Source organism: Candida margitis, assembly GCF_024628925.1.
Source record: "Candida margitis strain CBS 14175 chromosome Unknown scaffold24, whole genome shotgun sequence".
NCBI lineage: Eukaryota > Fungi > Ascomycota > Pichiomycetes > Serinales > Debaryomycetaceae > Lodderomyces > Lodderomyces margitis.
Window position 1 is genome coordinate 84,315 of NW_026261781.1, and position 14,171 is coordinate 98,485.

General features: G+C 37.3%; 4 protein-coding genes across 4 annotated transcripts; all 4 read left to right on the plus strand. All coding sequences in view use genetic code 12, as the record gives it.

The window, feature by feature from the left end:
- Positions 1-184: 184 nt before the first annotated feature.
- CANMA_001708 (biotin--protein ligase) lies at positions 185-2,206 on the plus strand (the record flags this gene model as incomplete). The annotated part of the gene is made up of 1 exon (XM_051813704.1): positions 185-2,206. One exon carries the CDS (start codon positions 185-187, stop codon positions 2,204-2,206), a length of 2,022 nt encoding a protein of 673 aa, XP_051672687.1.
- Positions 2,207-7,031: 4,825 nt separating this feature from the next.
- On the plus strand, positions 7,032-9,248 carry CANMA_001709 (uncharacterized protein; the record flags this gene model as incomplete). The annotated part of the gene is made up of 1 exon (XM_051813705.1): positions 7,032-9,248. The coding sequence occupies one exon, from the start codon at positions 7,032-7,034 to the stop codon at positions 9,246-9,248; it is 2,217 nt and encodes a 738-aa protein (XP_051672688.1).
- A 2,477-nt stretch (positions 9,249-11,725) lies between these two features.
- CANMA_001710 (uncharacterized protein) lies at positions 11,726-12,085 on the plus strand (the record flags this gene model as incomplete). Its single annotated transcript, XM_051813706.1, has 1 exon — positions 11,726-12,085. One exon carries the CDS (start codon positions 11,726-11,728, stop codon positions 12,083-12,085), a length of 360 nt encoding a protein of 119 aa, XP_051672689.1.
- Positions 12,086-12,376: 291 nt separating this feature from the next.
- JIP5 (Jip5p) lies at positions 12,377-14,056 on the plus strand (the record flags this gene model as incomplete). The annotated part of the gene is made up of 1 exon (XM_051813707.1): positions 12,377-14,056. The coding sequence occupies one exon, from the start codon at positions 12,377-12,379 to the stop codon at positions 14,054-14,056; it is 1,680 nt and encodes a 559-aa protein (XP_051672690.1).
- Positions 14,057-14,171: the final 115 nt, after the last annotated feature.

Consider the following 14,171-nt stretch of genomic DNA (forward strand, 5'->3'; position numbering starts at 1 on the left):
TTGCTAAATCCATATAGTTTAGCATTGTGATTGATGGATCATCGTTATTTTATCTACCATGACTCCGAGTCACACACACATACAAACAATGATGACAAAAATCTTAATGCCCATATAATGACCGGAAAAGGATTCTTTTTTTTTAGCCACAGAATGGAATCACATACTTTAAGCAGATTAGGAAATGAATGTATTAGTATATTCAGGTCCTGGAACCACCACTGAAAGTGTCAAGCATTGCATCGACTCATTGAGAATTCATTTGTCCAAGTTTTACGCTGTATTACCTGTTAATGAGACTGTTTTATTAGCCGAACCATGGATGAGAAAGACATCAATGTTGGTGATCCCCGGTGGGGACGATCTATCTTATTGTCGAGTATTAAATGGTGCCGGAAATAGAAAGATTAAAAGGTATGTGAAGGATGGAGGCAAATTTATGGGATTTGGTGCTGGAGGTTATTTCTCTTCGGCAAGGTGTGAGTTTAACGTTGGCAGTCCCTTGGAGGTATCAGGAACTCGAGAGCTAGCTTTTTATCCTGGCACTTGTAAAGGTGAAGTATTTTCTCGGTGCAACAAGCGTTCACATGGTGGTGCCAAAGCAACAAAGTTATCGGTCAACATTCGTGAATTGCCCAATGCCCCTGAAATGATTCTCAGCTACCTTAATGGCGGGAGCATATTCATGGACTCATCAAGGTACAGAGATGTTAAAGTTTTAGCCAGGTATGTAGGGCAAATGGGCATTGAGGATGAGATTAATGCAGCGATTATTTACCGCAAAATTGGCAAGGGTGTGATTATTTTGTGTGGACCTCGTCCTGAATTCTCACCAAGACTGTCTAATAAAACTAAAGGAGAAGAGGGGGGGCAAGTGGTGAGCAAGTTGAAGGCAGATGATAGAAATGGAAGGGTACTTTTACGAGAAATGTTGAGAAAGCTTGGACTTCGTGTTTGTGAAGATGTCGAAGATTCTACGCCAAGCACAACACCCATGTACTTCACTTCGCCATTTCCTAGGAAAATTCAAACTCTATGGTCAAATCTCAGCCACAACTTGGAGATGGAAAAAGGCTTGTTTAGAGATAATTATGATACATTCAAATTTCAAGAGGTAACATCTCAAAATGAATTGGAATTCAGAGACTGCAGTATTGGAAAAAACGAGGATTCCATTAATCAAGCCAAGATTATCAGTTTTATGACCTCGGGTCAGACACCTACCGCAAAATTGACCCCTTACTTCGACATGCAAAAGTATTTTGACAGCCTTTTCCGATTGTCAACCAACGCTGTTCGCGAACTTGGCACTGTACTTGGGTATTCAGAGGTAGTCTCTTCTACCCACACACTACTCGAGCAAAATCTTCAATGGTTGAAATACCTTCCCCATGGCTTAACGATAACAGCTTCAACTCAAGTTTCCGGTCGCGGCAGAGGTGGCAACATTTGGCTCAATCCACGAGGCGTTCTTCCGGCAACCATATTGCTCAAGGTCCCCCAAAAGGAAGTGGGGCCGTCATTCATTGTGACATTGCAATATGTTTGTGGGTTGGCTCTAATTGAGGCTATTTTAGGGTATGGGAGTCGTGTCAATGGTGATGGTGCTGGGTATGAAGATATGCCGATGCGTATCAAATGGCCCAATGACATTTACATGTTGAAACCTGAATATTTCAACAATCGCCATCTTGACCTGGGGTCGACATTAAATGGCAAAGAGGAGAAGTACGTTAAAGTAGCAGGGTCATTACTCAGCTCTCACTGTATTGACAGTCAGTTTTATTTAATTTGGGGTGGTGGGGTAAATGTATCTAATGACGCCCCTACAACGTCGTTGAACGTAGTGTTGACTAGACTTAATGAACTTCGCAAGGAAAACAATTTACCTGCTTTACCACAATATGGATTGGAGGCTTTATTAGCAAAAATTGTTGCTACTATTGATCATTTCTACGCCACTTTCAAGAAATCGGGGCTATCTCCATTCTTGCCTCTCTATTATCGAAGATGGTTACATTCAAATCAAACTGTTGCCGTTTCTGGACATCAAGGTGGGTCAAGAACTTGTATAATTAAGGGAATTTCCCCCGAATTTGGTTTGTTGATTGCTCAAGATGTAAGCAATCAGGAGATTTTGCATTTGCAACCGGATGGTAATTCATTTGATTTATTTAAAGGACTTGTTTATAAAAAGAATACATAGTGACTGTAATCTTTACTCATTGGAACCAACGACTGTTTCAAAAAAATCGTCAGTTTCTTTAAAACCACAAGCTCTAATAATTCTTCTTTTACTGGCACGTTTGGCTAAAATCTACACTGTTAGAGAATCAGTTTATTACAACGCCATGATACAGCTGTGTCCAAACATCGGATTAGAGTTTATCCCTTTCCATCAAAGATTGGATCGACTCTCATGCAGATGCATCTTAAGTGCATACAGCTAATAGCATGCATATGCTTCATCTGTAAGGATAATGACGCAACAGTCTCCAACTTAAAATCAAGCGAGTGCAAAATGGGCCCATTTTTCTGCGCTTCTCTTGTTGTGAAAATTATTCTCTCCTCTCTCTATGTGCAACATTAGTAGAAGTCTAGAACTGCAGGTCAGACCAAAAAAATAAAAAGTGAGAGAGAAGTATATTTTGTGGCTTGAAAAACAACCGTTGGAAACACAAACCCTGTGACCTTTAATATTGTCGTTTAGGCTTCACACGAGTTATTACTATACTAGGAAAACAATGAGAGGCATAAGAGGACGCACACTTGTAATGACTATTTTGTGTGAACGGTGACAACGGCCTCATTTTGTTTCTATTTTTGGGGTGTAGGAGGAGGTCTGTAGATCAGTTTCGATTTTTTTGGCATGTATTGAGTTCCATCTAGATACCAGAGACTATCTAATGAAGCTATATGTACTTTTGCGGGGAGGGAAGGAGAGGGATCAAGATCGCTTCAAATCTGATAATGGCCAAGAATAAACAACAGGAGATCCTGATGGCAGCTGGGTGCAGATAAAAAAAGAAGCAAGTGTGTGATTGTTTTTTCTTTTCTTTTCTTGTACCCTTTAGTTGTACTACACTTTGCAATATTGTGTGATTTTGAGCATTCTTTGATTTTCTTGCTCAAGAAGTGGTGATTTACGTCCCTGAGCCCCCTTCTTGCTAGCAATAAAACTGGGCTTTGTAGCCCTTGCCACCTCTCCAGTGACGTAATTTGTGAGTATTGTTAGTGAAATAAGATCTTAAAGAATCGTTAAGCGTCGAAATAAGTGAGATCGCAGATACCGCTTTACTCTTTACCGAAGATCCAACGGGAAGTGCTACAGTAGAAGGCATGTGTTGGCATTGTGTTGCTTTGTAAACCGAATATTTGAAATACTTTGAAAAAAAAACTTGATCTTGGAGACAAGACACTTGGCAAACGCTCGCTTAGCATTAGAAGCAACTACTTTAGAAGGAGATTCACATAACAGACCCTCTCTTCAGAAGGTTTTATAAAAATGGGAAACTTTTGGTTTCAAAGTGGCGGGTTTCCTACTGTAAACTCCGCCGTTCATATTTGTGTGGTTCATTACAATAGTGCATTGTCGGAGTCAAACAGCAAGCAAGAGTGGTCGGTGATTGTCTTTTTTAATGCCATTGATGAGTCTTTGTTTTTGTCTTTGTTTTTGTCTTTGTCTTTGTTTTTCTTTTGATTGTCCGAGGTATTTGCTCCTCTGTTGTCTTTATTTTACAATTGTCGCTCTCCCTTTTTGGAGGGGCAAAATTTTTGTGTCGTTTAATTTAGACGACGATTCTAGAATTACACGACAGACAATACGAAAACTAAGAACCAATACCAATGGCCGAAATAAGCTTTAATAATTTGAAAGTTAAATGAAAACCCACGAAGGTGTTTCCTTTCACCGTTATGTTCTTTAAAGTTTCAAGTCCGCTTTCTGTGTTTAGAGCTGAACTCTTTAATGCAATTGACTATTTTGCTTTTTCTATAAGGGAAGCCTCTAAAGTTTTCGTAATATTGTGGCAAAATTTTTACACATTCAAATACATGCCATTGTAAACTTCCGGAAAAAGAGGATACACAACCAACTCCCCCCCTTTTTTTCTCAGTGCATGGGGGATTAATTTCATTTGATGAAAGGTGGGGGCTTTGCTATAGATCTCAATAAAAGCTACACACAAAAAATAAAAAATAAGAAAGGGTATTTTCTGGTTATGAGTACGGCAAAAGTTTAAGTAAAGACCAACTTAGACTTTTTGGCACCAAATAAATTTTGCGGAGTCAAGTAATGTGCACATTACTCTAAAGCCATAAGAAAAGGGGGAATTACTATTGTCGGTTTTATCGCATGCATTTATAGAATAACACTTGCTAGTGCAAATGAGGGTAAAATGTTTGTACTTGCTTTGCAGTCAAAGTTGATCTTACTAATTTGATGGTTTCTCTGTTTAGAGAAAGTGCAATTGATTGTGTGAGAAGTAGAGGGACTCTATAGAATTACTATTTGAAAGGATATTTTATTACATTGCAAAACAGTAAAGGATTATTAGTGGTGGTGTGATTCATTCTCCCTGATGTTTCCCAATGTCTCATTTTATTTCCCATTGATACTTTTATGTGTGGCTTATACAGAAAAGTAGTGTAATATTGTCAAATATAAAAAGTCTCACTTAAACCATTATATATTTTGCTTTTTTTATTTTATTTTTCTTCTGAAACAAAAAGAATAGTTATAGTTTATTAACACTGGCGGTTTTGTGATAAAATACAGTTGTAATTTTATTTTTCTAAAAGTTGAAAAAAAGCCCCATTGGCAAAGAAGAAGAAAAAAAGGAGACAAGCACCTATTATAATTGACGAAGGGTAGGGACAGTAAGCTTTTAACCAAGCCAGTATATTCTTGGCCAATGCTTTTGAGCAGTAACTTTATCACCACCTCCTCCAACCAACTGAAATGAAAAGAAGAAGAAAATAAAATTATCAACAAGTAAAACAATGTGTGGTGGTCTAGAACCACCAACAGATTGCTAGTGCAAAGAACTTTGGAATTGTTTTGTTAAACGTGACGTTTCATTGTTTGGAATTTTTAGTTGTTGCAAAATATCCACCAATTGTTTCTTTAAGTTGTCGGTGTTTTGTTTTTATGGATTGCTCTGTGTGGCATGTATGTTGAGTTGAAGTGTAACTGCAACTCCGCAAAAGTAGTGGTTTATTGTCTCTTCTATAACGTCGACCAATAAACGTATTGACCTTTTGGTCACACAGTACAAACATCCTCAGTTAGCCAGTTCTACTTTTAGGTTCAAAGAGATATATTTATTGTTTCAAACAGTTTCAACATTGTTCTGTTTGAGTAAGTTTTATTGTTTAAAATCACAAACAATGAATCTATTTTTCTCCTTTACCGTTATGATACCAATCACCGTAAAAGAACAGAGCAGACAGAGCTAAAAAAAAAATGAAAAGGAAAAAGGAAAAAGGAAAAAGACAAGTGATGGAATGTGTGGCTTCTTAAATTTCTAGTCTTGATAGAAAAACAAAAGAGAAAGATATGGTATTCCATTTTCCTTTCTCCGTCGTACGTTTGAACAAAAAATAAAAAGTGACAGGTGGTCCACTGCATGTGGTATAAAATTGTCACATGTGCGAGTCATAATCTTTTATTGATATATTGACCGTTTGTACGTACGCAATTGCAAAAAAAGTAAGAAGGGAAAAAGCAAAGTGTAGAGAGTGTAAAGTGGAGAAAGGGCGGTAGAATCTCATCTAGACACATCTTTTGATGCCTTTGTTTAGATAGGAGTGTGTCCTACTTTTGTACCAATTTGATAAAAATAACAATTAATTCATATACAGGATAACACAAATATAATTATTTTTGTTCTCTTTTGTGCACAAATACACTACTAAGTAATAACATATTTCTTCACACAAACGCCTCAATATATTTTATTGTTAACAAGAATCATTTCTGCATATTAAACCGATTTGAAACATAGCAGAGCCTTTTCATAGGACTAACAGTCAATCTTCACTGTTTTGAATAAAACCAATAAACTAGACTAGACTAGACAGAGGAGTCAAGGTTAGTAGTAGAATAACATGGAAACGTAATACCAAGTTAGAACTACTCTTTGGCTAACGTAACTGCCCCTACCTGCGTTTCTTCATAACTAAATAGTAGTACTCTTTCACACCCCTACACCGCTCCTGCCCAAGCAAGACTCGAAAGCACCTTGCAGTTATTATCTATTGTAGTTATTCCCTACATAATGTCAACTCTTGATAATAATAGTACCATAGAAAAAAAAGAAAAGTAAAATAAGACAACTTAAAACAAAAACCGTACCATTTTTTTAATCCCCTTTTAATCCTTTTCAGAAGAAGAATAAAAGAAAGATAGGGGAAGGAGAGAGAGAGAATGTGTGTATTAACTAGTTGCTTTTGTCATTAATGTTTCTGTTACATCTATTTAATGCTGTTACTGCTACTCATGGAGAAACTATTATATGTGTTCTCAGATCTCGCCATATCTCATTTTTTCTTTCTCTGTCCCTTCAGTCCAAGATAAAGATTGCAGTATGCGTGTGCACAAAAGAATATTTTATGTTTCTATTTCAAAGCTAACCAACCACATCTCATCCGTCCGTTTTTGTCTTTTTTTTTTTCTTTCTTTTTTTCTTTTTGTTTAAATAATTTAATTTATTTTACTTAACTCTATTTCTATTGTTCTTTTATTTTTTAATTTAATTTTTTAATTTTTTAATTTTTTAATTTAATTTTTCAATTGAGACTTTAAAGAGAAATCTATCTATCTATATATATATATATATATATATATCTACGTATATTACCTATCACATACTTGTCATTACTTCATATTCATATTGCCACCCAATAATTTTCATTACACTAATCCTACTTTCTTATAACACCACTATTCTATAAACAGACATAGTATTCTTTCTTCTTCAAATAACCATACACACATAGACATCTACATCTACATATACGTATCTCCCACAATGAGTGATTTCGGTGGATTAGGGATCGTACTAGAAGAGAATGAAGAACAGAGGCGACATACCAGTACTATATCTAAAAGCCAACAACAACAACAACAACAACTCACTGAGCTACTGCAACCAGAGGATGATCTACACCACACTGACCATCACAGTTCACAACCACACTTACCATTGAGTGTGCGATCACCTCTGCAACAATCATTACAACAACAACCAAGGTTCACCACTGTGTCAAGACAATCAAGTACTACTAGTCTATCTAATGTTTCTCACAGATCTTCAACTCACACTTTTCCTACAAAGACAAACATGTCCTTACAATCACCACAGCCTACATTGTCAATAAATACTTCAACACCAGGAACACCTGTAATTAATACACCAGCAGTAAATGCAGGAATTTTGCCACCACCTTCTCCAGCTCAATTACAGAAACTCCATCAACTGCAACAGCAACAACAACAGCAACAACAGCAACAGCTGCTGCAAGCCAGTCCTTCAGATACCACAGAAATTCTTTTGCCTCCACTTCCAGATGCTGTTGAAGATTTAAAATCACCCTTGAGCACTACCCAACATACTATTTCTACAAATGGTAACGATGATCAACATTCAGCATTGTCACTGACATTTGCCAACAATAATAACCAAAGTAACAACAACAACAACAACAACAACCACGATGGCAATAATGATAATAATGACAATAATGACAATAATGACAATAATGACGAGGATGACGATGATACAAGCGCAAACTACAGTATCTACTCCACTGAATTTAATCAAATTTATCAAAATAGTAAAAGTTCATTTTCTAATTACGCTTTGGACTCACCAACATTTTTAATAGACCAGCAGCAGCAGCAGCAGCAGCAACAACAACTACAATCGCAGTCTATGCAATACTTCCCAACGTTACTGAAACTGTCGCATGAACATACACATTCAAATTTAAGTGATTCTGCAGCTATTCTGTCCTTGGGTGGTATCACTGGCTCATCTACTCAACTATCCACTTTTGGTTCCAATAGTAAAGTTTCACAAACTATGTCTGCTTCATCAACCACTTCTTCATCAATACCAACAGAAAAAACTAGTCCTTTGAAACGATTAAAGAATTTAAAGAATGGAATACGAAAGTTGTCATTGGGAAGCAGCAGCAACAACAATAGCAATAATGATGCCAGTGCCAATGCTTCGTCATCATCAACTCCATCCAATACCAAACCTGCTACATTCTCAACCATTAATTCATTCACCGTCAATCCATTTCCTTTAAGGCCAATGTTGAGCCCTTTGCAAACCGACGATAGAAGCATACCAGTTACTACTACGAGCACAAACACAAACACAAACACATCAAGGACAATAACCCCGCCTGTTAGTACCAAGTCAGTACCACCATCAAGCCAAATAACCGATAGTATAACTGCACAGTTGCATCAGTTTCAACAACCACAACAGAGGAAAAGTCAGCATCAACACAACAACTCATCCTCATCAACATCAACAACTTCTTCGTTGACATCAATACTTCGTGCAAAAAGATCTCGTGCTTGCAGTCAAGGTACCGCAAATGCAACATTCACTCCAATTACACCACCTCCTTTAATGGCATCACCAATCATTACTTTTAGTGAGAACTTGCAATCGACAAAGGCAACATTGAATAACATTGAACAAAATTATTTTGATTTTTTAGCTGCTGCACAATCTCAGACTCAATCAAGTACTGTTTCAACACCAGCAACGACTGCGAGATCTACAAGAACATCATCATCAGTGTCCATGAACAAGTCTAGTTCTTCAGCAGGACCTTCTGTCAATGGGACTTCTACAAACCAACAGCCACAACAGCAAAAACAAAAGCAACAACAGCCACAGTCGCAATCGCAATCGCAATCGCAATCGCAACAGGCCCCATCATCACAAGTTAACTCCATCGAGGAAATGACTAGTGTCGAAGACTTGCTCAATTACTCAGATTTCTTGAATAACCAGAAACATTCCATTGATGATGTTTTCCAAAAGACTAAAGAGAAACTAAATGCATCTGGTTGGTGTTCCCAATATGACTTACACAATTTACAACTACAACAAGATAGTTCACGTTGTCAAATTGATACCTTGATTTTGAAAATTGAAGAACGATTGAATCGTGACTTCAATTACTCCATGTTAAACAATGACACTAGTGAAACTAGTGGGTAAATGAGTTTACGTGTACGCTTACGTTTACGGATCCACTCTTTATTTCTTGATGGTTTATTTTACGACTAATGACGCTCCTTTATTTTTACGATATGACATGGCCAACATACTCATTTCGTGCCCTTCCTTTTTTATGTTTACTTAATGATATTCCGACTACTGCTATGTTTTATTCATCTTTTCCAAAATATGCTGTTATATTTACAATTTTCAGGTACTTTTTCATTTGGTATGTTTATTTTTATATACAGGTTTATATTATGACAATAGATTATAGATTTTACGATCCATGAACAAGAGGATAATGCTTAGTGCCAGCCTATATCGTACCAATTAGACTGGAAGTATTGTATTCGACATTCTCCAATATGACGCATTTCGAAATGGTCGAATTACGTGAGTCGCTGTGGTTCGGCTTGCATAATGGAACATCTGATCAACAGGCCGAGGTCAGTCCGTGATTTTGGGTGTGGTCCAAAAAGCCCCATCCTCAGACTTTCCCCTTTCCTTAAATCGCCTCAAAAATGGAAAACAATCAACAGGCTGTAGAAAACGAGGCGTCTCCTAAGCACAGGTATTATATGCAAGGTTTCACCAAGAGGTATAATATTCGTAAGTTTATTGTTAATACAGACTTGGGCACTGATTTCTTTTTTTGTTACGTTTAAATTTACCAATTTCACTCAAAGTTGACTATAATATTGTACGGCACATGGTTATTAGCTTCGCTGCATAAACATTTCTGATCAGGTGAATGTAATGTATTTGATAGCTCAGGCGTCAACTTTGACTTGCATAAAAAACGAAAAAAAAAAGAATAGAAAACTAAATGGTCCAGTTCTTTTTGATAATATGCGGAGTTTAGGATTAAAGAAAAGACAATAGAATACTCTTACAAAACAATTGTGTTGTTTTGTTTTGTATTAATTGTTTTTTTTCTATTAGAGTCGCATATTGTGTTTGGGGGACTTTTAGACATTTCAGTTCTAGATCCCCCACCAACTTTGTACACTTATTGGACACAACAAGAGTTACAAACCCTTTGGAGTTCTTTTTTTTCACCTGCAAAAAAATTACAATTCAAGTTCAAACAACATGTCAAAAAGAAATGACAAGGAATTATTTCCTACATCTAATGGGCTATAGCTCAATGAAGTCAAAGAACTGTCAAAGTTTTAGTAATTGCCTGTCAAGAAAAGTGGTCTTGGTCAATGGGAAGATGAAAGTGTTGGCTGGGTGGAAATACACAGAAGCACAAAAACAAATAATAAGACCTGAGACCTATATAATTTTTCCGCCGCAATTTTTTTTCCTTCCCTCAATTGTCGTTTCAATTGTTTACCAAACAAGGAGAGAATGCTATGTAGCTAGTGTTAAATTGAAAAGGTGCCAATCACAAAGCAAACAGAGAGACAGAGAGCACAGCAGACCATAGTTCTAGAACCTCTCTTCCTTAAAAGGGAGGAATGGGCACGAGAAAGGATTAGCTTTGGTTATGAGTTTGATTCGATGTCGCCTATTTGCACCAGTAATAACCGACAAAGGAAATAGGACACCCAATTGTTTTTCCTTTTTAAGAGCATCAAATGCATTAGCCTTTACTGGCTCTATTTCGTCCCCAACAAAAGAAGTACACTAAACTACATTCTACGGATACACGTCCATCACAAGACTTAGGATTAATCTTCTTCCTTTTAAAAATTGTGTCGAAATATTAAGATCCAAATATATACACTGAGTAAAAAACATTTTAAAAATCTTTTTACCTAAAAAAGCATAATTCAGTATGAGGTATATATTTCGACATTTGTAGTTCAAATTTGATCTAGCAATTCTTTTCCCCTCCACTCATTCATTAATAAGTAAATGGTGCAGTGAATAGAATGCATTCGTATCAAAGAACCAAAAAGAAAAGAAAGAAAAAGAAGACTAAAGGGAAGAGAAATTTTCATACGAAAGAAAAGTTTTTGTCTCTGGCGAAGCAAAACAAAACAAAAGTTGGGTAGTGTAATCGTGACCAATTGTGCTACCAATCATTTTGGCTTTATACATATCATATTCATCATGGGCTGAAGCAATTGTAGATAGTATTGGCAAGGTGGGAATGAATGGATCAATTTAATCTTTCTCAATACTCTTCTTTGTTGAATTTACATCGACAAATGACAACACAGTCTCTTGCATATCATCTGTTGCGTGGATCCATTGGAGGAGAGCTAAAGTCACTTCTTCGCTGCTATAAAGAATCTGGCCATACTAGGAAGCCATAGTTGGCGCCCTAATGTAGTTGGTACCAGCTTTCTCCGTTTTTACTATTCCACTTAGAGTAGAATATACACACTGAATAACAATCTGCAACTAAAAATTTGAAACCAAACGCGACCAAGAACAATTCTGCAACTTGTAAACAGAACCCACTACATCCTTTCTACCCATTCATTACTCCCACAAATAGCTACTCCTCGACAATCCTCAACATGAGCCACTCGCAAGTAACCAACCCAAATCTATACAGTTTACGTGATATACTCCTTCTATCCCAACTTTTACACATTAACAAGATCCAGACCTTGCAAGATTTAGAATCAATCGATAACGACTTGTTCGAGGGTATACTTAGTCAGTGGAAAACTCATATATCAACACAACTACAACACAAGACCATCAAGGTCAATACGCTTAATCAATTGAAGGAATTGTATCGCAAATTGTTGGACAAGTATAAAGTGGACAATACTGAGAGTTTGGCAAATGAGGTCTACTACATGAGAATCGAAGAACTAGAGGATACCATTGAAAAGAAAAGAGATGAGTTTACTGCTGTTTTGAATTCATAACTATTTGCAGCAGATACGTCGTCGTTGTGGCAAGGATTAACCATGGGTATGTGACTTCTTACCAAAGCGGTAAAAAGCGAAAGACCCACCGTTTAGACTTCCTTGGCCAATCGATACATAGCAGTTATGTCAGTGAAATTCAGCATGCTTTAATATGAAGCATTCATCATGTCCATATTCAAATGCTCCTTCTCAAAATCTCATCTCCGGATTTGACTGAAAAAAGAAAAAAAAAAAAGGAAAGTTGAATAGGACAAACTTTGAAACCATCTCAACTAAGCACACAGCAATATGGGCAAAAAGAAGTCAAATTCAACGAGTGCAGCTCAAGTTTTGGAATCCTCGGTAGCACCAATTCTTGAAATCAATCTCAAGGATCCGTTGTTCACGGTTGCAGCTCACCCAACTAGACCTATAATCATTACCGGGTTGGCAACAGGAGAGTTATGCTGTAACATTTACGATGCATCCAAGCTAGAAGAGCTTCTGGAAATTCGAAGGCAGGAAGTGGCTGAACTTGATAAGCGTGCCTATGCAGAGGGTAAGGTGCCTCATGTGACAAAGTCGGTATCGCAACTGAAGAATAAATGGTGGACAACCATAGGAGATAAAACCGACATTTCAAAAACCGGGGCAGAGGTCAAGTCTAACTTGGATAGCGAATTCACTATTAATTGGGATACAAAGAGACATAAGGGGTCATGCCGCCATGCCATCTTTGATCCAAGGAGTGACTCATTGGGTGAATTTTTATATTCTTGTGGAACAGACAACGTCATCAAAAAAGCGGCCACCGAACTGGGTAAAGTTGTAAGTAAAGTGAATGTTGCCTCCAATTATACCAATCCCAACGATAAGCTCACCAAGCTATGCCATTCTACGACGCATCCATTTTTATTATCGGGTACTGAAGATGGACATGTGTTGGTATATGATTCTTCAAATCTATCCACAAATAAGCTTAAATTTAAAGTCAATCAAGTCCACGACGACTCCATCAATCATATTTTGACGATGCCACAATCCCCGTACCACTACCTCACACTCGGATCGACTACCTTGTCCCACATTGATATCAGAAAAGGCATTATCACACAGTCGGATGACCAAGAAGACGAATTGTTGGCAATGTCATACACAACTGATGAATTGAGCGAAGGCAAAGGGGACACCGTCTTGGTCAGCCATGGAGAAGGAATTGTCACCATTTGGAAAAACTCAAAAAATAAACTTATGGATCAGTTGTCACGAATAAAAGTCAACAAAACAGCGTCCATAGATACAATTGTACCTTCGATGAATAACGATTCGGAAGATATGGCACATTCTGTTTGGTGTGGAGACAGTGAAGGGTTGCTTCATCGTATTAATTATAAAAAGGGTAAAGTTGTTGAAACACGTGTACACTCTAGCACCAACGGCAAATATGCGCCTGTTGATGAAGTAGGGATTTTGGACATTGATTACGATTATCGATTAATTAGTGCTGGGATGGACACTTTGAAAATTTGGTCGAATAAAGAAGTTGAAGATGATGGAACTGAGGAGGAAGAAGATAGCATTGATGAAAGTGGAGATAGTAGTGATGATGAACTTGGAGCCTCCATGAGCGACGCTTCTTCTCTGAACGAGGTTTCGGACTTTAACTCGGATGATGAGAGTGAAATTGAAGGCGAAGAGGTTGACAACGAACAAGATGAACAAGCCGTGAGTCAAAGCGACGATGATGATTCACAAGCTCAAAGCGTTCCCCCGGCGTATAAACGTAAGAGAAGAGATTTTTCTGAAGTTATAACCAAACCTAAAAAGAAAGCTGTTGATATCAATAAGCTCACCAAACAGGGTGGCGAAGAGAATGATGCAGAACCCACACTGAAGAAACAGAAAATAAAAGAAAAAAAACTTACCACCAAGCAACTAAGAAATATGCAAAAACACGAACATGGAATTAGAAGATTTGAAGGTTTATAGATGACGTAAATGATAAATGGTCAAGGTGAGCATTATTTCTTTCTTTTTTTTTTTCTTTTTTTTTTGCAACTGTAAAAGTGTGTGTATATACTTTACTTTGCTCTTTCACTGTGCG